This window comes from Phyllostomus hastatus, unplaced genomic scaffold, assembly GCF_019186645.2.
Source record: "Phyllostomus hastatus isolate PE091 unplaced genomic scaffold, TTU_PhHast_1.1 phas_contig_283, whole genome shotgun sequence".
NCBI classification, from domain to species: Eukaryota; Metazoa; Chordata; class Mammalia; order Chiroptera; family Phyllostomidae; genus Phyllostomus; species Phyllostomus hastatus.
Genome location: NW_025333833.1, coordinates 13,893,542 through 13,917,063, shown reverse-complemented (window position 1 = coordinate 13,917,063; position 23,522 = coordinate 13,893,542). Strand labels below are relative to the sequence as shown.

The window sequence follows — 23,522 nt, the reverse complement described above, 5'->3', positions numbered from 1 at the left end:
CATTTTTCATGTCAACGCAAATAGATTTAGAAAGACACTTGCAGCCTTCCTCTCTCCCTTGTGCTAAGTATAAGAATCCAGGACCAAGGTGCCTGCCGCCTCTGGTGAGGTAGTGGAGCAGTCAGACCCAGGGCGGCTGCAGGAGACTCACACAGAGCACCTGCGCTGCTGTTGGGCTCATCGTAAGGGCAGCGACACCCACTGTCACTGCATGACTGAGCTTGCTGCTGCCTTAGTAAGAGATGACTATATCTTTCTAAAGTCACACCAAGTCGGTAACTTACATGCCTGGTAAGTTACTGATATAGTCTTTGGTTGATTTAAGATTGGCTTTTCTAATTAACAGTATGACCTCCTGAATCGTACAGCCTGGGTCTTTCTCAAGGTCATGGAGGATAACCTTTTTGAAACGTGGCTTCTAATGTGGCTTCTCTTTCATAGGAGCCTCCCTTCCAGTGAATTCTCATTTGAATGATGGGCATGCAAAGAATTATGAAGAGTAAAATAAGAATAACTGAAGAGAAGCGTTAGGAGTGATTAAATGGGTAAGGCTGAGGCAGGAAATCAAATTCAGAATATAAGCCCCGGTCCAGACTAGAGTTGAAAGCGTGGCCCTTGTTCCCCTCACCTCTCCTGCAAACCACCGCTCACCCAGGGTCTTGCATTAAATTCTACTTCCGGTTCACCTCTTTCCTTCTCTGACTTTTACCGGCTGCCTGGATGCCCTTCTTCACCCACTGAAGTCTGGAGCGTCGAGCCCACGTTCTTCTTTTCTTAGTACTTAGCTCCTCTCTACTGGCCCATTTTCACTGTGATTTCAACAAGCTCAAGCCCCTCCTGCTTTTCAAAATAAAAAGCATATTTCCACATTCGCCTCCAATACGTTTAACAGGGTTTGGCCAGGAAAAAAATCATTTTTAAAGATCCAATTGTGTAATTCTCCCCATGGCATGCATCTCTGATAAAATCTCAGATCTTCATCTTTGTCGTATTCGTGGGTGTCCTCCTTGACCTAGTGTCTTTTCTAACAACACTGGACGTGTTCTCAGTTTTTACAAGCGCTCTGCTTGCCTCCCGCCCTTGAACATGCCGTTTTTCTCTAGGTCTTCGCCCTGTTCTCGTCCTCCACATGCTTTTCCCTCAAGTACCCTGTCACTCAGCAGGGAAGCCTTCCCTGTTTCCCACACTGACCAATTCAATTCCCCGTTCTTTCTCCAAAACCTGTTCTGAGGGAGAGACTGCCCTTCGTGCACTTTAGAAGGAATCTAAAACTTCACCAGATTCATCATCATCATCATATTTATCCATCTGTCTTTGTATTCCCACTTCAGTGACCGCCAGCCACTGGAGAAGCAAGACGGACCGGGAAACTGCTTTCTACAGCACGGAGGAGGGAACTGCCAAAGAGTTCATTCAACACTGTTCTCAGGCTCTGGTTCACATCATTTCAAACTGTCATCACCAATTTCTGTAGCTATTGCCACACATGGTAAACATACTCAGGGGCATGAGAACTAGAGAAACTGCATTTTTTATATCCTATAGTCACAGTAACTTCCAGAGGCGGCTTGTTCGAAGTCAGCTCAGCACTCTTCCCACAATAGAGTTAAACAGAATGTTTTAGAACTCTAAGGATCTGTAGAAGACATTCATTTTGTCTGACTTCAGGCACTCTCAATTCATGTGAAGTGAAGGTAAAATCTTATTCCAAAAGACATCAGAGCATCAGAGAATTGTTCAAAATGTTACCATTCAGAGATCTAGAAAAAGATAACCACATTTAAAGAAGACACAGCCCCTGGCTTGTGGAGGAACTCAAGCAACTGAGTAAACGCTAATTCTGCATTTTCAACAGAAAAGTAAATGCAGGCACTTACGCATGTCCCCGAAGGCGCCCTTTGTCACTTTGGTGGCACGTAACACCACCACTGTGAACTTGTGGGAATACTGGTGCTCCACCTGGAAAGAAAATGACAGCAACGATGAAAAACAAACTTCTAAGATAGAATCCAAATAAATCAGTCTCACCGTTCCCTTGAGTCTAATGAAAAAATATTCTAGTTGAAAGGAAGTAACATGCACACCAGAAACATTCTTTGATCCGCAGGCTGACCCTTTCTTGATTCTCTCCTCTCTCCCATCATAGAATTAGTGAGGAGTTTAGATCATGCTCTGAAGTGTCACTGCAGCTCGACTATCAGAAGTCCTCTGCTGTGAGGTTTACCAAGCACTTGGAAAAACATGTAAATCAGGACTACAGTCCTAGAGCACAATCAGGCTTTGTCCTGGATGACTAAGAAGCCCTGCCTTAGAAAAGCAAGGTCAGAGCAAGATGTTTGCATTATGTAGGTTTGTTTGTTTTCATCATTGCTGTTCAATGAAAATCTTTTTTTTTTTGGCAAGACATTTCCAGAGTGGTTTTCAAAATCCTCTGGACCCAAGGCAATAACAAGAAACCTCCTTATATTAATGGTAATGCATGTGTTATAAAACATTTGCAACAATGTTAAAAAGTTTCTATTAGCCTAATAGTTTGCACGCACACCATAAATATGAACAGGTAGAAGGCTTTATCAAACACCTTACTGCGATTGAGTTATCGAACAACTCTAACCGGCACACAGAATGGGGAAGCGGGAACACCCACAGTTCTCTGAACAACTGAAAAATTACATGCCTTCATCTAAAGCTCAAGAATTTTTGTCTTCTTAGAAAAGGCCCTCATTTACAAGCTACTCCTATCATTCTTATTTTTAATACACTTGCTTAACTGGTTAAAAACTCTGTAATTGATTAAAAGAAGCTAAAATACTAATATTACTGACAAGTGAATAATAACAGTCTAAAAACAAAGAAGCAGAAAGATATGGTAAAAACAGAGTCATAAAGACCAGAATTACTGGGATTAAAAGTTATACAGCATTCACACTTTCTCAAAATGTCATTCTGTCATAGGGTAATTGATGTCCAGATTCATAATGCAGCATTGAGGAGAGGTGAAGTCATGAATGATGAGCTTATTTTATTTATAAAGGCAGAGAAGCATGTAAAACATTTCAAGAGAAATACTTTCTGTATTTAAAGAGCTCTGAGTAGCCAGAGTTTTATGCTACACACACAAAATTATCAATCATGAAGAAAACATGAAACCTTTTTTTAAAAAAAAGTGTATGGCCATAAACTATAGCTAAAATTCACATGCATGCACTCCCCCGGGGAGGAAAAAAAAGAGGAAAAAGAGAGAGAATCCTCTATTACTGTTGGAGACTTCAATACCCCCTATCACAAATGGACAGATCCAACAGGCAAAAAATCATTAAGGACCTAATTGAACTCAACATCACCATCTTTCAACTAGACATGATTTCCACCTGAAGACTATTTCATCCAGCAACAGCAGAATGCGCTTTCTTCTTAAGTTCACATGGAATATTCACACGGTGACTCTCCTACTACAGTGGCATCCAACGAGAAATCAGTAACAGAATGACAGCTGGGAATCAAACAGTACTTAGAGATTAAATATCACACTTCTAAATAACACATGTCAAAGAAGAACTTTCAGGAGAAGTTTTAAAATGTTTGGAACTAAATGAAACTGAAACTACAATTTATCAAAATTTGGGGAATACACGGAATGTAGTGCTCAGTAGGAAATTTAAAGCATTAAATAATATATATTACACATACTTATACATATATAAAATATATATTTAAAGCACGTATATGTGTGTGTGCAATCTAAAAGCAATCATCTAGGAGTCTACATTAGGAAACTAGAAAAAGGACTAATTAAGTCCAAAGTAAGCAGAAGAAAAAGAGTAAAATTAGAGCTGAAATGAATAAAATTAAAGTTGGATAATCAATAAAGAAAATCAATGAAACCAAAAAGTTGGTTCTTAGAAAATGTAAATAAAATTGATAAGCCTCTAGCCATGTAAATAAGGGAAAAAAGATAGAGAACACAAATTACAAATATAAGTGAATGAGGGAAGTTCAGAACAGGTCTTATGGACATTAAAAGGATAATAAAGGAACAACTCGAAGCCCAACATTTGATAATCTAGATTAAATGGGCCAATTTTTTGAAAGATGTAATCTGTCAAAAGTCACATAAGTACCAAGACAATTGGAATAGAACTATATCTATAAATATATTGAATCAATACTTAACCTTCCAAAAGAGAAACCACCAAGAAGCTTTCTGATGGATTTATCAGATGGATTCACTGATAAATTCTACCAAACACTTAAGGAAGAATTTACACCAATACTCTTCAATCTCTTTCAAAAGATAGAAACAGAGGAAATAGTTCCTAACTCATTCTCAGCCAGCATTACTCTGATAACAAAATTAGAAAGAGACATTACAAGAAAAAGGACACTATAGACCAACACCTCTCATAAACACACATGTAAAAATTCTCAACAAATTTACCAAATAAAATCCAACAACATATAAAAGAGTTAGTAACCACAACCAAGAGAGGCGTATCCCAGATATGCAAGGCTGGTTCTGCATTGAAAAATCAATTACTATAAATCATCACATCAACAGACTCAAGAAGAAAAATCACCTGATTATGTCAATTGATGTTGGAAAATTATTTGAAAAAATTCAACACCTATTCATGATAAAAACTACCAGCAATCTAGGAATAGATGGGACATCTTCAATTTGATAAAGAATATGTATAACAACCCTACAGCCAAAATAATACTTAATGGTATAAAACAAAGTTTTCCTACAAAGATCAGGAACAAGACAAAGATATCCCCTCTCACTACTGCTTTTTGGCATTGTACTGGGTGTTCTAGCTAATGCAATAAGACAAGAAAAGGAAATAAAATATATACAGATTGTGAAGGAAGAAATAAAACTGCTTTTGTTCACAGATGACATAATTGTCTATAGAGAAATCCCAATAGAACTGATTTTTAAAACTCCTGGAATTGATAAGTAATTATAACAAGGTTGTAAAATATAAGGTTAATATGCAATCTCTTTCCTACATATCAAAAATGAATAAGTTGAATTTGAAATTAAAAACACAATACCATTTATATTAGTACCCCTCCAGAAACTGAAATACTTACATAAACATTTTTACAAAGTGTATAATGTCTTTGTGAGAAAAGTGACAAAACTTTAATGAATGAAAGCAATGAAGATCTAAATAAATTGAGAGGAATGCTATGTTCATGGATAGAAGACTGAATATTGTCAACATATTAATCCTTCCCAACTTGATCTACAGATTCGATGCAATCCCAATAAAAATCCCTGCAGGCTACTTTGTGGCTATCAATACAGTGATTCTAAAGTTTATATAGAAAAGCAAAATACCTAGAAGAGCCAATAATATTAAGAACAAGACCAAGGTTTGCCCTGGCTGGTGTAGCTCAGCGCATTGAGTGTGGGCTGCAAATTAAAGTGTCACCAGTTGGATTCCCAGGCAAGGCACATGCCTGGGTTGCAGGATAGGTCCCTAGTAGGGGGGCACTTGAAAGGCAACCACACATTGATATTTCTTTCCCTCTCTTTCTCCTTCCCTTCCCCTTTCTCTAAAAATTTTTTTATAAAGACCAAATTGGAGGACTGATGCTACTTGACTTCAAGACTTATTAAAAAGCTACAGTAATCAAAACAGCATGATATTGGTCAAATCACACACAAATAGACAAATGGAATGGAACAGGGAGCCCAGAAATAAAATGATACAAATATGGTCAACTGATCTTTGACAAAAGAGCAAAGCATGATACAATAGAGAAAAGACAGTCTATCAAATGATGCTGGAACAACTAGACATGCACATGAAAAAAAAAAATTCTAGACAAATGATACCAGGGCTTGAAAGAGAGTATGTAGATGCTCTCAAGACCCAATTTAGGGATTAGTTTTCTCCACTAAAGAGAAATCACTAGTAATTATTACATGTAATAGCACACCACCCCAAATTATTTATGATCTTTTTCCATATCCTAGAACTTCTAATGCCACATGGGTTTTCAAATGTCAAAAACTCCCTTGTAACATAAATTATTGGCAATATTTTATCTATTATTTAACACAATTTTTGAAATTGCTTCAAATGTACTCATATGTCAAGTGTTTATTAATGCCATGCACAGAGAAAGACACTGTTATTTTAAGGATTCATTGAGCATAAACCATATGCTAGACATTCTATTAGATGCAAATTCTTATTTCATTTTCCCCAAACCCTATAAAACAGGTGTTATTAGTTATATTTAAGGGTGAGTAATGTAAGATTTTAAATGGTCCATTTCCCAGTATCTTATAAATAGTGCAAGTTAGACTTGAATTAGAATCCAGTCTTGCTGTTCCCAATATTTTACTCTTTCTGCATTCCTTAACTTGCACAAAGAATAATACAAATAGAAATACCTTTAGTATTTCACTTTAGTATTTAGTACGGTTTTCCTTTAGTAAAGTGGTATAGAAAATTATAACCTAATCAGTCTGTTATATCTGTAGTTGATCTAATCTCCATCTATTAATTGAGTTATTTTACCTATCATTCTGCTTTACATTTAACTTGCCTTTATTTCCATTGGCCTTAAATCTTTTTAACTCCTCATATAACCAATGAAATATTTGCATACTGTTCACAAGAAATAAGGAGCAAAGCAACTCTTTCCTGACTTTTTACAAGTTCATTTTGGAAACATCATAAATCTTCAAGTCACCTGTAAATTATTTTTGAAACAGAAGTTTCAAAATCAGGCCAATCTCTAAGAGCTATAATGATTACTAAGAAAGTATGTATAAAGTACATGCAAATTCTTGGAGAAAAGGGCTCAGTTTCGAGCAATGATTATCTAAATAGTTTTTGATAATCCCTTGCTATGTTCCTGGGGCCAGTATCGCATAAAATTTCAAACTAGCATGAACAGAGCTAGCTTCTGACTTGAATAGGAGACTCTTCATTTTGCCTCAGAGATGGTGCCAGAGGAAATGATGTTACTGAATTCACAACCAGTGTTCCCAAGGAAACTAATGACTCAGCCCAAAAAGCGATGCCACATTTCAATTGAGATGTCAAATATAAGCTCAGTATACTGACTTAGTCACCAAGAGTAAGCCTTGCCTTCAGGTCTTGGATTACCTTAATTTGAGGGTCTTTCTTCACCTATAATATTTTCCATGGTGAAAATCACAACACTTTTTCTTTTCAATATTACAATAACCCAGTCATTATGAAAATAGCTACTACATTAAATTCATTCTGAAGAATTATATTGACATCTGTAACTAAAATGATTGGACACTGGGAAAAAAGAATCAGTCAATTTGTATAAAATCAATTTGATGATTGTCCTAATCTGTTACAAGCTCTACTGGTAGAAAAAGAACCAAAGAAATAATCACAAAACAAATCCAATAGAGGAGAAGGTAGCTTCTGCATGCAAGATTTTTTTCTCCGTTCAATTGCCATTTCCTACTTCTAACTCAAATTAAAAGTAAAGACTGTTAGTATGATAAGGAGTACAGGAATCTCAGTACTGAAAACAGAGACTGTGATCACCACAGTCAGCAGCAACAGATCTCAGGAATGATTTTATAATTTTATTTTTTTATGTATTGATTTTAGACAGATGGGGAAGGGAAAGAGAGAGAAAGATCAACCCATCATTCTGCCATTCATTCACTCACTGGTAGACTCCCACATGTGCCCTGACGGGGGATCGAACCCACAAACCCAGTGCATCAGGATGAAACTCCAACCAACCGAGCCACCCAGCCGGGGTTCAGAAATGAATTTTTTCTTTTTCTATTTTTTGTCGAATAATGAAGGTTTATTTCTTTTTCTCCCCCCCCCCTTTATTTGCATTGTTGACACTAATACAGCTGCTCCCATTCCCACCCCTTTCGACTGCCTCCACCCATTGCTGCACTGACCTTACCCAAGAGTCATGATACTTTTTAAAATAAGACGTTTATTTTTGGTTTGGTTTTGTGGTGTGGAGTTTCATTCTAATACATTTAAGAGGTACAGGCTGTGTGCTATTGTTTTCCCACATTTTTATAAGAACAATCACGTTATATATTTGCAATCCACAGTGCTATTTAACCTTGCTTTACAAATTCTCAGGCATGGATTGGCTATACATACAAGTGATCCTAATGTCCAAAACACCTAAGGTGGCAAAACAATTTGTTAGTTCCAGCATACATCATTAAAAGAAAATAATAATCAGAAATGTGTCTTGAGTTTCCTTTGCGAATAAAAATCTTTCCACTTGTAATAAAATATGATAATAATATATTTATATTATAATGTATATGTCTTTAAAAATAAAGTACAGAGTTTATTTTCACTGAAATTAGAAGACTTTAAATCCTATTTTAATCAGGATTACTGGGGTGGCTCTGGCAATAAAACCAATATAAAATCATATTTGATGATGACAATGTGGGTGTAAAATACTGATTTAATGGTTCATCATGAACTTACAATGACAGTTTATCTTCAAGGTACCTATAATAAAACAATCATGCTAAATTTTAGCACCTAAATTTTAAGTGAGATACAGATTCTAGCCCAATAGTAATTAAGTAGCCATAGTGCCATGCAAATAAGGTTGAACATCAGCTGTTTCTCCTACGTCGGTACTCCGGAAGATATCCCCACTCTGCCAGGAATAATTGTGGCCGAGTGAAGGACAGTGAGGGGTAGGTACCCTTCCCCAGCCCCCTCAAAGGGCTTCTCACAACACATGAAGTAGCACGTGCACTTGAAAAGTTGTCCTCACACATTCTTAAAGACCCTTTGGGTGACAGAGATCCTTTTGGTTTAGAAATTACTGACCTAGGTGACATGTCATGGTCGTTCAAATCTAAACCTGTTAAAAGATGTCTTTGCATTGATGACGTTCAGAGGTGAATGTTTAGTAGATCCAACAGACTTGGAAATACAGGGAGAGTTACAGATGCCATCTTGAATAATTCATTCTTACTTTAAGGGACTTGTTAAAAACCTTCTCTCTGCCTTACTTATTCTTTTCATTGAGCAGTAAGTGAAAGGTTCATAACTAAAAGACACAGACAAAAGTCATAAGGGTATTAGCAACGGCACTGAAGGGGCAAGGAACCCTCATGAATGAATTAGTGACTTTATAAAAGAGAATCCAGCCCTGGCGGGTGTGTCTCAGTGGATTGAGCGCCAGCCTGAGAACCAAAGGGTCACCCACCAGTTCCATTCCCAAGTAGGGTGCATGCCTGGGTTGCAGACCAGGTTGCGCCCCCAGTAGGAGGCACACAAGAGGCAACCACACATTGATGTCCCTGTCTTTCTCCTTCCCTTCCCCTCTCTCTAAAAATAAGCAAATAAAATATTTTATAAAAGAGAATCCAGAGATATTCCTAGCTTGTCGGGACACAGCAGCTGTGAACCAGGAAGAGGGGCCGCACCGAATGCAATCACGCTAATGCTTTGACCTTGGACTTTCCCGCCTCCAGAACCGTGAGCAATAAATGTATGCTGTTTTTTTAACCTATCCATTCTGTGGTATTTTGTTATAGCAACTTTAATGAATTAAGACCTTATGTTTGTATGAATGTATGTATGTACATTATCTATCTATCTGTCTATCTCCCATTAATTCTGTTTTTCTGAAGGACACTAACTAATCCAGTAACAAAAAACTAACGAGATAGGAAGGCCTTCACCATCAAGACAGAGATCAGCCATCAAGGAGCACACAGAAACCCAGAAAGGCGAGTGCTGTTTTGCCAAGGGGGCAGTTGGTGGTTCAGAGAAAAGGAGACTTAGAGACTGAGCAACCGTGAAGGAGGCAAGCCTTCTGAAGATAAGGACCCTAGTAAGACACCCCCTTGTTTCAAGTTGAAAACGCCACAGAAGTCCCACAGGAATGAGTACGAACAGCCCGTCCCTGGAAAGGCAGCCCATTTCAGTGCCATCCAGAGGGCCCAGAAAACGACTCACCTAAAACTGGAGCGACCTTTGCCCCCGACAACCAGCTTCCCTAGGAGCCTGGCAGAAGCAAATAAATCTCCCTCCGAAGAATTATTTGTGCAGACAATTTTTCATGATCATGTTCAGCAGAATCCAGCAAAATCAAAGATAATTAGGAAATGAAGAAGGGGTGGCTCCAAGACAACAAACCAGCACAGTGAATTAACAGGCACACAAACGGACCCATCCACGAAACGGCCACACTGGAGTGCAAGGAACTAGAAGTCAAGCTCAAGTGTGATTACATGGGACTAGAAACTGTTAGAAAAAAGTGGCTGAGAAGATTTTTTAAAGAACCAAACAGAAATTTAAGAATGGAGAGGTAAACCTGGTGGCTTGCTAGGGATTTCTGACCTATGTTTCATGGGAAAGCAGCAGACGCGTGGGCAACCCTTGAAATGCGTGGACTTTGGCCCCAGGTTAGAGCCTTGCGGCGGGGACTGACAGGTATCAGGGAAGGGGTGAAGGTTACCTGTTCTCGTCCTCATTTTTCTAGCACGTGTTAGTACTCACAAAAAAATATATATACTATTGGAGCCCTGACTGGCGTAGCTCAGTGGACTGAGTGCGGGCTGAGAGCCAAAGTGTCGCAGGTTCAATTCCCAGTCAGGGTACATGCCTGGGTTGCAGGCCATGACCCCCAGCAACCGCACATTGATGTTTCTCTCTCTCTCTTTCTCCCTCCCTTCCCTCTCTAAAAAAAATAAAAATAAAATTTAAAAACATATATATATATACTATTGGCCATAAAACTCATTATTTGTTTGTGGACTGTGCTGTTGTAACAGCAGTTCTGTCGCCTTTACTTCTGATTTCCCAGTAGCCGAGTCTCATCTCCGGAAGCTTCCTGGGAATACCTCTCCTTATGAAGTCTCTCAGGAATACTTTTGTACACACAACAGCTTATTTTTGTAAAAGCCCCATGACACAGACACAGTGGGTACTGTTCACCCCTGCTTTCCACGTGAAGCAGCTAAGACTCAGAGCGTAAGTGCTCGTGAGCACGTAGCCAGAGCCTGAAACTCCCCCTAGAACACTAGTTCTTTGACTACGTATCCAGTGCTGTTTTTTTCCCTCCTGTGTTACCGTAATCATCTAGAATAATATCTTTATACTTTGGGGGTAAATTTTCCAGTCATCTTACAATGACATTTTTCAAAGTTCCCTGTATTTTAGCAAGCGGTCGTGCTGAAACCCACATGGCTGGCTGGCTCTAAGGTGAAGACAGCCCTTCTTTCTATGGATGTGGGCTATGCCCCCCTGTGGCTAATTAGTGGTAGGAAGACATGTGGATATTTTTTCACTCCAAGAAAGTGACTCATGTTTTCAGAGTAAAATGATGGAAATTTGTATTAAGTGTTTTATACTTGATCTATCCTTGCAAAATTGATGTCTCCCTGACCCCAAAAAACCTCAGTAAGTTCTGGAGACACAAATACTCTTCAAGTTGGAGAGCACCTCACAACAACTCTAGACATATGGAAACTGAACTCTGCCACATGGTTATCACTCCATGTTTCACCACTTCCTTAAAAGCCAGCACCATTGGGAGCCAGAGAACTTGTTGGCTGAACTTCTGCGTGATTAGCCCACGGGATTCTCCAATGTGGGATGCATCACATGTGTGAAGATGAGTCCAATTTCTGTGCCCTGAGGAAACCCAGACTGTGTTGGTCCATCTGGCACCGTTCATTCCTAACTAGCTGGTTTCGTTTTCCCCATCTTTTCTCTATACTAAAATTGTTCTCTGTTGGGTGTGCTTGCATGTATATTTTGATAAGTACCTTTCTGTGAAAACTATAGCAGGGAATGTTGCCCCTTAAAAAATTCATACACACACACACAAGGACAGTTTTTCACAGATGCACAGCAAGAATAAACGGAATAAGCAAACCTATAAAGCTCTTAGGATCTCTGCATTTAAAAGAGCTGTAAATTGAAAGACTGGTTCAGTGTTCCACTCCACTGCTGGGTAAGGTAAAGAAAATGTGATACATATACGTGGCTTCTGCACAGTTCTCTGAAGGTGGTGCAGTGAGAAAAATTAATCTGCACATGAGATATAGAAACTTAATTAATAAGGAAAAAACAATGGAAAAGAATATACTTTCACTGTTTAAATTCATCTATAGAAAAATGATAATTGTAAAAGTAGGATATTGTTTCAGAATAGAATAGTTATGTCATTTTAAACTCACTACTTGCTTTTCATAAGAACAACACTTTAAAGAGAAGGAAAAATATAAATTGCATATAAAAGGATGCATATAATAATCAGAGAAACTAGAAGGGGTTATGTTAATAAAAGACAAAGTGAAAGTTAAAACAAAGTCATTGTTAGAGATACAAAGGGCCTATCATAATGATAAAACACCAATGAAATAGAAATATATACAATTCAGAAGTTATAAGCACTAATAACCTATCTTCAAAATTCACAAAACAACACTGAATATGGATTATATTGTTGTATAAGAAGGTTGCACCAAGATAGACAAGATGCTGAGCCACACCCATGTATGAACCTATTACCAACAGAATCATGCACCCACAGTAAGTTTTCTGAACACAGTGGAACTCAATTAGGAATCAATGACAAAGACAACTACACAGGTTTACCAAATGTTTGAAAATTGAGAAACACAAGTCTGAGTAACCCACGTGTCAAAGAACAAATCAATAAAAGTTAGAAAATATTTTTAATTAAGCAATTATGAAAATATGACATTTCCAAACTAATGGGCTATTCCTAAAGTAGGGGGTCAAAAATTAATTCAACTAGAAAGAAAATAAATATTTAAAGATTAAAAAGGAAGAAGGCTGGCATTATTTACAGATATGAGGAATGTGTAAGTTGAAAACCCAAAAGAATCTCAAAAATATTAGAATTGTAAAGAAATGTAGTAAGCTCACTGGATCTGTAACAGGGTGCAGCCAACGGGGGGGACCCCAAATAGGGATTTGGAATGGGGTCCAGAACTCAAGGTGTCCAGGAAATATTAGGACATCCTCACCTCCCCTCCTACAGGTGTGGGTTGTGGGGAGGGACACATGGAGCAGGGCCATTGAGAGCTGTTTCATACAGCAACAGCCTTGAAGCTAACCTCTGGCATGGTCATTTAACATATCTATAACCTTTAACTGGTTGCATAGATATGTTAAATAGCTGTGGCCATGCTCTGAACCAGGGGAATAGAAGTAACTTCCCCACCAAGACTTAACTGGGGGGACAGATCCCCCAAGTTACAGTGCCTGCATTGAAGCTTGGAGATTGGCTCCATAACATGGGGCCATGCCTGCCCAGATTCACTATGGCAGCCCAGTAAAGCTGGAAGGATATGAGAGTGCTGGCAAGTGTAGCCAATTGTGGGAGGAGTCGGAAATGGGGCTGCAGAGGAAGATTGGCGTGGGGATTTAAACCCAGACGCAGCAGCCATTGTGGGGAGGAACCACACGGCTTTGGCAGAGTGGAGGCTCCCTCAGCCATTGTGCAGAGAGGACCACTCGGCTGTGGCACTGCAGAGAACCATGCGGCTGTAGCAAGAGAAAGGAGAGCCACACAGCTGCGGACATGTGAGAGAACCACTCGGCCTTTAGCAGAGAAGGGACTCCCATGGCCCTGGGAGAGAGAACCATCCAGCTATGCCACAGTAGGGACCCCCGCAGCTTTAGAAGGGGGAACCACCACTCGGCTTTAGCAGAGATCCCGGTGACTCAGCTGAAGGTGCCAGGAACCAAGGGAGGCCTACCAGTCGAGACGGATTACTGGGAAGAGCAGGGGCTGCCTGAGCCACGGACTTCTATTTCTTTTCCTGAGATACGGTATCCCAGACTGGGCAAAGGGGGGGAAGGACTGTGTGTGTTTGTGGGTGTTTTAAGGGACTTTGGGATTTTGATGAAGACATCAGGTCACTACTTTAAGTTTGTATAGCATTAAATAAACATTTCCTTTCCTTTTCACAAATCTCTGGCATTGAAAGACGTCTTTCCTCTGGTGGCGGACATAACGAACCTGGGGGGTTTCTTTCAGTGATAGTATATCGTCCCAGCACACCCCCCCCCCTTGTTGTTCTATAACAGATCTACAAAAAAATCAATTTCCATATAAATGCAACAACTAATCAGAAAATGAAACTTATAATTACCTTTACAGTGACACTAAAACATCAACTATCAAGAAATACATCTAGCCCTCACTGGTATGACTTAATGGATTAAGTGCTGGCCTGGGAACTGGAAGGTCACTGGTTCAATTCCCAGTCAGGACACATGCCTGGGTTGGCCAGGTCCCCGGTCAGGGGCATGTGAGAAGCAACTGATCAATGTATCTCTCACACATTGATGTTTCTCTCCTTCTCTCTCTCCCTCCCTTCCTCTCTCTCTAAAAAGTAAAATAAATAAAATCTTTAAAAAATACATCTATAAAAAGATACAAGAGATTTCTCATTGAAAACTACTATACACTACTGGGAGAATTAAAGATGATCTATAATATTAGTTTGGAATTAGACTCATGGGTTGCTAATGAATTGGAAGATTCAATATTGTTAACATGTCATCTCTCCCCTAATTGATCGATAGACTTATGCCAGTACCAATAAAAATCTCAGCAGTCTGTGTGTGTGTGTAAATTGACAAACTGATTCCAAAATGTATATGTAAATGCAGAGGACAGAAAATTACCAACACAACCTTGAAGAAGGAAAAGCTGGAGGATTTCCATTACCACAGGTAAAGGCACATTTCAAAGCCAGAGAAATGGAGACAGGTCGGTACAGGGCAAACACAGACTCACAGCCTAACAACAGAATAGAAACCAAGTCACGCACGTGTATGGCTGCCTGGTGCAGAGCGAGGCACCACTGCCATTCAGCACGGCATGGACAGTTATCAGCAGATGAGATGAACGGTTTGCATTATATTCAGATAATAAAGTACTATGTGTCAATGTAAAGTGTAAGATTCTGCTACTAACAACAACATGAATGAATCTCACAGATGTAATGTTGAATGCGAACATCTATATGAAGGTCAAGAACAGGCAAAACTTCTCTATAGTAATACAAGTCAAATAGTGGTTACCTTAGTGGAGTTGATTGAGGGGAAGGGGCAGGAGCAACTTTCAGGAGATACTTACAATGTTGTATTTTTTATCTGGATGATAGTTTCATGTGTGGAATACATATGATAAAACACCGTCAAGCTGAGCAGTTAAAATTTAATCTCTTTATGTACGTCATACTTCAATATTAAAAAGCCTAACAGAAAGAGAAGCTTCCAAAGAAAACTGAGAAGGAATCAACAGCAAAAAACAAATAAATAAGAAACTGCAGCTGAGAAATCTGAGGCAGAACCAGAGAGAAATGAACCAGTGACGGAGCAGCAGACGTGGGGGTGGGGGTGGGATGCGGGAACTAAAGATTCCTTTGGCCTCAACACCGAAGAGGCTCTTAATGAGACCTTTCTGTGAGGGGGAAGAAATGAGACCAGTTTTCCATGATTCAGGCTGTGATCGGCAGGGAAGAAACTACTGCAGAGAATCCTAACACAGCAACCCTTGCTGTCCAAGCGGGGGCGGGGGGGGGGGGGCGGGGGGCGGGAAGAGGATGATGCCTAGAGAGGAACGTGGGGTCCAAGAACAGGTTTTCATTTTAAGTAAAAAAGAGACTGTGGATTACTCCTTCATATCCATAAAAACTATTTCTGCTCCCAATAGACCTGTCTGGATCTCTAGTGTTGAATTCAGCAGAGAAATTTCTCCTCTGCTTTTTATTTATCAGAAGAGAAAATTCATATTTCCAATGGAGTTTGAAAAATTAAAACTTAAAATTTGAACTACTCTTTTTTTTTGGTTCTATTTATTTTTTCCCTTTTTGCCTTTTTAAAATATATTATTGACTATGCCATTACGGTTGTCCTATTTTTTTACCCCCTTTATTCCCCTTTGCCCTGCACCCCCCCGCCAAGCTCCCACGAGCATTCTTCCCTTCTTAGTTCATGTCCATGGGTCGTACATGTAAGTTCCTTGGCTTCTCTATTTCCTTGCTATTTTTAACCTCCCCCTGTCTATTTTGTACCCACCATTTATGCTTCTTACTCCCTATACCTTTCCCCCAGTCTCCCCCCTCCCCCTCCCCACTGATAACCCTCCATGTGATCTCCATCTCTGTGATTCTTTTCCTGTTCTAGTTGTTTGCTTATTTTGTTTTTTATTTTGTTTTGTTTTTAGGTTCAGTTGTTGATACTTGTGAGTTCATTGTCATTTTACTGTTCCTAGTTTTGATCTTCTTCCTTTTCTCAGATAAGTCCTTTTAACATTTCATATAATAATAGCTTGGTGATAATAAACCCCTTTGTTGTCCAGTTATAGTTGTGTCCCACCTTTTTCCCCACTGCTCAGCCCAGCCCTACGCCCCCAACTCCTGCAGTCAATCCCCGGCATTGCCTGTGCCTAGGAGTCCTCTGTTCATGTTCCTTTCCTTGCCCTTCCCCTTCTTTCCCTGGTACCTTCCTCCCTCCTCCCCTCTGGTCACTGTCGGTTGGTTCTTTATTTCCAAGTCTCGGCTTCTATTTTGTTCATTTGTTTGTTTTGCTGATTAGGTTCCACCCAACTCTTTAGCAAAAGTTAACCACCCATAGAAAAGTTTGTTTAAGTATCTCCAACTAAGGGGAAGTTGACAGAATCAGTTACCCTGAAATGCATACCAAAATATAACCTTCATCTCAATAGTTCTTTTATCTCCTCTTCGCCAATCCATGTGAAGGGCATGCAGGCTGATAATGGCTAGGTGATAACCATATTTTTTTTTTTTAGTTCCACGGAAGTTCAATACCTTTGCAGACGTTTTGGCATTTTTTTTTCCCTTTGAGTACCTCATTTCTGGAAACTTGCAGTGATCAAACGAAGGAATGGGTTCGTTTTATTATGCATTGTAAAAGTTCAGACTTCGTCATAGAGTTTTACTTTACAAGCAACACCAGCAGTACCCATGCACAGAAATGCACCGGCCTTCCTCCCACAAGGAATTACAAACAGTACATGACTTACTATAATGTGCTGATAAGGATCTATGAATGACATCTTGGTTTCAATTACAGGAAATCTCTTCACACTTCAAAGGTCTTCGCTGGCACTCTGGCTTCGTTAAAACCTACAAAATAAACAATCATTGTCAAGTTTCCCTTGGATGTGGTTCCAAGAGCTCCGTGATGATGGGTATGAATCTTAGGACATAAAAATCTACCCGAGGGGACCAGATACACTGAGCTCCTAATTGTTTATACGTGTTGGTTTACACATAGAATTTAGGGAAAGAACAAACATATTTTGATAGTACTGTTTAATTTCTATATTTATTTGTTCAAATTTATCGTATGAGTAATTATTAGGAAACTCCAGGCGTTTTGGCATTTGCCAAGTGTTTTATGAGAAGTTCATTGAAATTACGGAAAATAAAAAAAATTGTATTATTTATAATTAAAAAGCCATATGCCATTGTTAATTTTCTCAGTTGGGTCAGTGTTATACAAATTCACAGTAACAAAGAAATGTTTTTCACCATAACTCTTTAAAAATTTTAAAAATGTATTCATGTTGAATTTCAACTTCAATGCTGACATTTTAAAAGAAATGTTTGCTCATACTAAGGAACCAGTTTAGTTTGGAAGCAGTTAAGAAATATTTTCGTGGAAAAGAAAACTTCTCTATACTTTGGTTTTCCTCTACAATTATTACCTTCCCCCATTATCAACTTTCTCCATCATCGATGTCCTCCATCAGAGTGATACACATGTCACAACTGACGGGCCTACACTGACACAATCATCCAAAGTCCTCAGTGGACCTTAGGGTTCACTTGGTGTAGAATATCCTATAGGTTTTGACAACATATAATGGCATGTAACCAGTATTATTATGTCATAAAAGTGTTTGCACTGCCCTAAAAATCCCGTACGCTCTTCCTAGTCACCCCTCCTTGCCCCCCAATCTCTGGCAACCACCCAGCTTTCTCCTGAGTCCATAGCTTCATCTTTTCCAACATGTCATGTAGTTGTACTTATACAGCATGTATGTAGCCTTTTCAGATAATCTCCTTCCACTTAGTAATATGCATTTTAAGTTTTCTCCATGTCTTTCTACGGCTTGATAACTCATTTCCTTTTAGCAGTGAGTAAATTCTGTTTCCGAATGTACCACAGTTTGTTTATCTATTCGCCTACTGAAGGATATCTTGGTTGCTACAAAATTCTGGCAATTGTGAATAAAGCTGCCATAAACATCTGTGTGCCAGATTTTGTGGGAAGAGAGTTTCCAGCTACTTTGGGTAAGTATCGAGAAGAGTCATTGCTGGACTGTGTGATCAGAGTATGTTTAGTTTTAGTAAATTAAACCGCCAAACTGTCTTTCACAGTGGCTGTACCACTGTGCATCCCCACCAGCAGTGGATGAGAGTTTGTGCCTCCACATCCTCAGCAACATTGACGTTGTCAACGTTCTGGAGTTTGGCCATTGTAATGGGTGTGTAGTGGTATCTCATCGTTGTAATTTCTACTCCCTGGTGATGTATGATGTGGAACATCTTTTCATGTGCTTATTTGCCATCTGCAATATCTTCTTCTTCTGTGAGTTGTCTGTTAAAATCTTTGGTCAATTTTTTAAATTAGGTTCTTTGTTTTCTTGTTGAGTTTTAAGAGGTTTTTCAAAAGTTTGAAGCCCTGGCTGGCATAGCTCAGTGGATTGAGTGTGGGCTGCAAATCAAAGTGTCGCAGGTTCGATTTCCAGTCAGGGCACATGCCTGGGTTGCAGGCCACGGCCCCCAGCAACTGCACATTGATGTTTCTCTCTCTCTCTTTCTCCCTTTCCTCTCTAAAAATAAATAAATAAAATCTTTTAAAAAATAGTTTGAATAGCAGCCCTTTGGAAATTATTTTCACCAAGGATGCTTTATCATTTTCATGTAAAAAAATATAAGTTGATACTATAAGAAAGGTAAAAGTCACCCATAGCCCCTATTTAAAAATTATATAAATGACAATCCCCAATCTTCATTCTGCCTCATCAAGAATCATTATTTTTACTGGAGGAAAAAAGCTATTTTTAAAATAAAACATTTACTTTAATCACTTACAACACTTCTTAAGCTTCTAAAGCTTGATTATTTTTCTCTTCTCATAGTGCATCTTCATGAGGATGAAAATATAGGCAGCTTTCTAAATCACAGTGAGGCTAAGCCACCAGTGTGACTTTATCGTAATAAATTGCCATGATCTCTGTTTATGTTAAGCCTAATAAAAATAACTGCTGATAATTATCCAATCACTAATATCCCCAGTTATTACATTTCTGTTATTTTGGTTGGATCTGTCTCTGATGTCTTTCCCTTTCAGATCTTTAGTTCAATGTCATCTTCCCAGTGAAGTTTTCCCTAACTGTGTTATTTTCCTAGAAACCCTGTTTTCTTGATTATTATCATCTACATCTACTATATAGTTTTCATTGTTTTTGTCTATCTCTCTTCCCCCTTAACTGAAACATAAACTCCATGAAGGCAGATTTTATGTGTGTGTGTGTGTGTGTGTGTGTGTGTTATTCTGTGTAACATTCCCAGCTCCTATGTAGGTGCATGTGGCCAATTAATACATATTCATTGAGTGACTGAATGTCAAGCAAAAGAAACAATTTTTAGGCCCAGTGACCCTAAAGCATTTTACCCAATTAAAAGAAGGTTCATTTTCTATTCACCCATAAATTGCATTGTTTTCTGTTTTTTTTCTACATTAGATCACTCCGCTCACCAATACCGGCATGAGTTTCTCTTTTCTATCTCATTCTTTCCCCCTAGTTAATCTCATATTACAGAAATCATATGAACATAATACAAACATGATTGTTTATTTACCAGCATCCTACACTGTGCCTTTGATTAGGTGCGAAGGATTCTTGCAACCAGGTCAATTTCATGTTAAAGGAACAACAGTATAAGAAGATACAGGCAAAACTTCAATAGAATAATTGCTGTTTGTATTTGCAATGCAAGAAATATGCATCCACATCAGATGGCATGATGTTAACTATTAGCACTTCTCATTGTCAGAATTTTCTAAGGTATTTCTATCACATCTTGTTCCAAAGATTCAGCCAGGACTTAATCTACCAGGATGGCTATTGTTTCTATGCAGATTACACCTTCATCAGTTCCCGGGTCAGAATAGTGTCCATGCTCTAGAGCTGCTAGTAGAATATGTTTTTCTGGGTTATATCGTATGAAAACTGCCTGCCTCTTCCTCACTCTAACGTTCCATATCCCCTATATTTACCCTCAAAAGTGAAGTACTTTCTTAGTATGGATCCTGCTTTCCAGCACAGAGCCGGCCACATACAGCCCCTGGGTCTGCAGTAATCCCTGAGGTCCCGCTTCCCTTTCCAGCAGCTGACTCGCCGGCGCACCTGGGGGCCCATGCCGGGGCATCGCCTCCTGTCAGGGGTTCGTGTCTGAGGCACAGCCGTGATTTCCTCACCGAAGCAGCGTAGTTTGGCGAAAATACCGCTGAGTATGGGGTCAGAAAGGCCTTGATTCCAACTCCAGTTTCACATTCTAAGACCAACAAATGTGACTATCGCCACCTCACATGCTGTAGTGAGGACTAATGAGTTAATGACTGTGAAAGATGCCTGTCCAACAGTGGACACTTGACACACTTAAGTTCCCCTTTTCTGGCCACGATTACAGGGACTGACCACTAATAACTAGACACTGACTTTGAAAACGTACCGTCTGTTATAACCACTGCTGTGACTGGAAACCTGGAAAAATTTCAGTGGATTCATCATTCAACAAACGAATACCCACAACATCCTATGTACTATGCAGTGGGCTGGGGAGCCAATGATGAGCCATCCAGGCGTGTATTATGAAAACTGTGGCTCTATGAGCTCTTTACTTGATAGTATCGATAGTGGAAACTCAAAAAGTAAACAGGACTATGGAAGTCACCCTCACCCAAAGTTTCCATCTTCAAAATAGTGCCAATGACAGAGGCAGAGCAGCAGAGCATCTGTGGGGACCTACAGACTTTCAGGGCACAAACGGTGGCTTCACACAAGAGATCGAACGCATGGCAGGCACGGAGAATGCAAAGGAGAACAAGGCATAGCTTCTGCCTTCCATAAGCAGAGTAAGGAACCCAGGAGTGGCACCCCAGCAGCCCAGACTCCATGCTCACATATTGCTGAACGCAATACCACTTTCTATGATTAATGTCTAGAGCTGGAAGGGAATCTTGGAACCTAGTCCTCTGTGAACATAGTTTCGGTGACTCCCTAGTCCTTTACTACAGAGTCAAAATCTTTAGCACAGTCTACACTGTGGCTTTCATACCTATTTCCTAAAAACCAAAGCACGAAACCTTTTTACATCACAATAGAACACACAAATATTTATATATGCACACATATAAATAAAATATGGAAAATGCATGTGATATAATGGTAAAATATGGAAAATGCGTGTGACGTAACAGTTCGACTAAGAACAATGTACTCTGATTTTGTTCTATTTTATTTAGCAGAAGCCCTGTAAATTGACTTCATGACCAACTAATAGAGGTGTGAAGATGCTGGTCTAAATAAATGACTTGAAGATTGGATTTCTACCTACTTCCCCTCCTTATCCCCAAACCCTCCTCTTTTCTTTCTATGTGACAGCCATACTGTTTTTCTTTCCTTTCTTCAAAAGTGTCCTACGCTCCTCCACTCAGGGTTATAATCAACATCTTCCCTCCATCCATTTACTCAACAAATATTTAAGACACAACTTCCATTGTGTCAAGCATTCCAGGCTCTGGAGAGGCCAAACTGAAGGAGTTACATACATTTCCTTCCCCCTTGGAACTTACATTTCTAGAAGGCAGGCAGAAAACAAGAAATCTAAGAAATGAATGAAAACTTTAGAAATAAATGTGTATCATGTGGTGGAAACAAGCAAAAAGCAGAACCAGAGAATGACCCGAGGTCTGAGCTCCGGGAGCTGGCCGTGGGGGTGGGGAAGGAGTGGGTTTGGAGTACACTGTTCCGGGCAGGCCTTTCGGGGACTTGAGAGAAGAGGCGTGTCTAGCGAATGCGTGGCAAAAACAAAAGTGGCTTCTGATGATGTTGGAAGTAGAGGTCGGGGGCAGATCCTGCAGGGCCTTGCAGGCAACTGCTGCCCACCTAAATTCAACTCATCCATGCTCCAGGACTCAAGGAAAATGCCACTTCCCCAGAAGAGCTTCCCATGACCTTCAGAGTGGGTGTGGCCTGCCTGTTCCTGGCTCCACTAGCACCATGTAATTCTCCTTCAAGCCTTTCCTTTTACTTACACATCGTCTGCCTTTCCCGAGGAACTAAAGATGCATAGAGTCAGGGCTACATTTCTCTTGTTCATAGAGTTATCCCTGGTGCCTAGCGCAATGCCTGAAATATAGTAGTTTCAGCATAAATATCTGTGGATAGATGGCTACATGGATAAATATTAGTCAATGCCACATGTATGTATGAAGGAAATTCACAGAATAGTACTGGCATTCTATTTTGAGGTCTATGTTATTCATTCCTAACTATTTTTTTTATCATCACCTGAGGACAGGATCATTGATTTGAGAGAGCGGGGAAGAAAGAGAGGGGTGGGGGAGAAACATCGATGTGAGAGAGAAACATCAATTGGCTGCCTCTCATATTGGCCCTGACCGGGGACTGAATCCACAACACAGGCATGTGCCCTGACCAGGAATCGAACCCGCAGTCTTTCAGCTTACAGGACAACGTTCTAACCGACTCAGCCACACCAGCCAGGGCTTTAAATGTTCTTAATATCAAAGAATGTTAAATACCAATCTCTAATTAAAAATGTAAAAAGCAGAACAAGTGAAATTCCACTTGGGCAGGGGTGAGACTAGTACTCAAAATGTCAGCAACTTTGTCTTCTCCTTTCCAAGAGGGCCGTTCATAACCGCTGTGTTCACTCGACCGTCAACCACCAACCAGCATCACCACTTATCTCGCGGCAAGACCCGGAGAGATGCTCCCTCAATGTCAATGCCAAAAACAGGAAATATGCTTCGGATGACTAACTGTCCAGGTCTACTAGAAACTGCATGGTAAATAGATATTAAACAAACATTACTCATGACACTGAATCCTACATAAACTCTCCTTTGTTCTTTAAATCCATGCAGGGCAGGTACTTTTCATACCTTGCTGAAACCTTAGTCAGCCTCAGAATTTTCCTGTTTAATAATTATATTACACACACACACATATGTATAGATATAAAATAAGTTCAGAAATTAAAATGCTGTGTCTGTGTGTTCATCCAGAATGAAGCCTGATTTGGAGTTGAGGTTTTTCTCCTCTCCAAGCTAGAGCATGCATGGAACGGTGAGGTCACTGACTTCTCTCTCTCTCCATCAACCTCCCAAGCTTGATAGCTCTGATTTTTAACCCCTCGTGGTTGGAAAATGCTGAAGGAGGAAAAGTTATTA

At 39.6% G+C, this 23,522-nt stretch overlaps 1 protein-coding gene across 3 annotated transcripts in view; it reads right to left on the bottom strand.

Annotated features, from left to right (window-relative positions):
• Positions 1–23,522, bottom strand: part of PLA2G4A (phospholipase A2 group IVA) — a 151,061-nt gene that overhangs the window by 106,012 nt on the left and 21,527 nt on the right. For 2 of the 3 annotated variants that reach the window (XM_045838531.1, XM_045838532.1), the window contains exons 2-3: positions 17,053–17,155; positions 1,878–1,959 (exon numbers count right to left, since the gene is read on the bottom strand). In XM_045838531.1, the coding sequence (XP_045694487.1) occupies positions 1,878–1,959; positions 17,053–17,085 (115 nt within the window). In that variant the 5' untranslated portion in view covers positions 17,086–17,155. Of the gene's footprint in view, positions 1–1,877; positions 1,960–2,084; positions 2,223–17,052; positions 17,156–23,522 lie in introns of those variants that run through there. The other variant, XM_045838529.1, reaches the window with a different exon arrangement.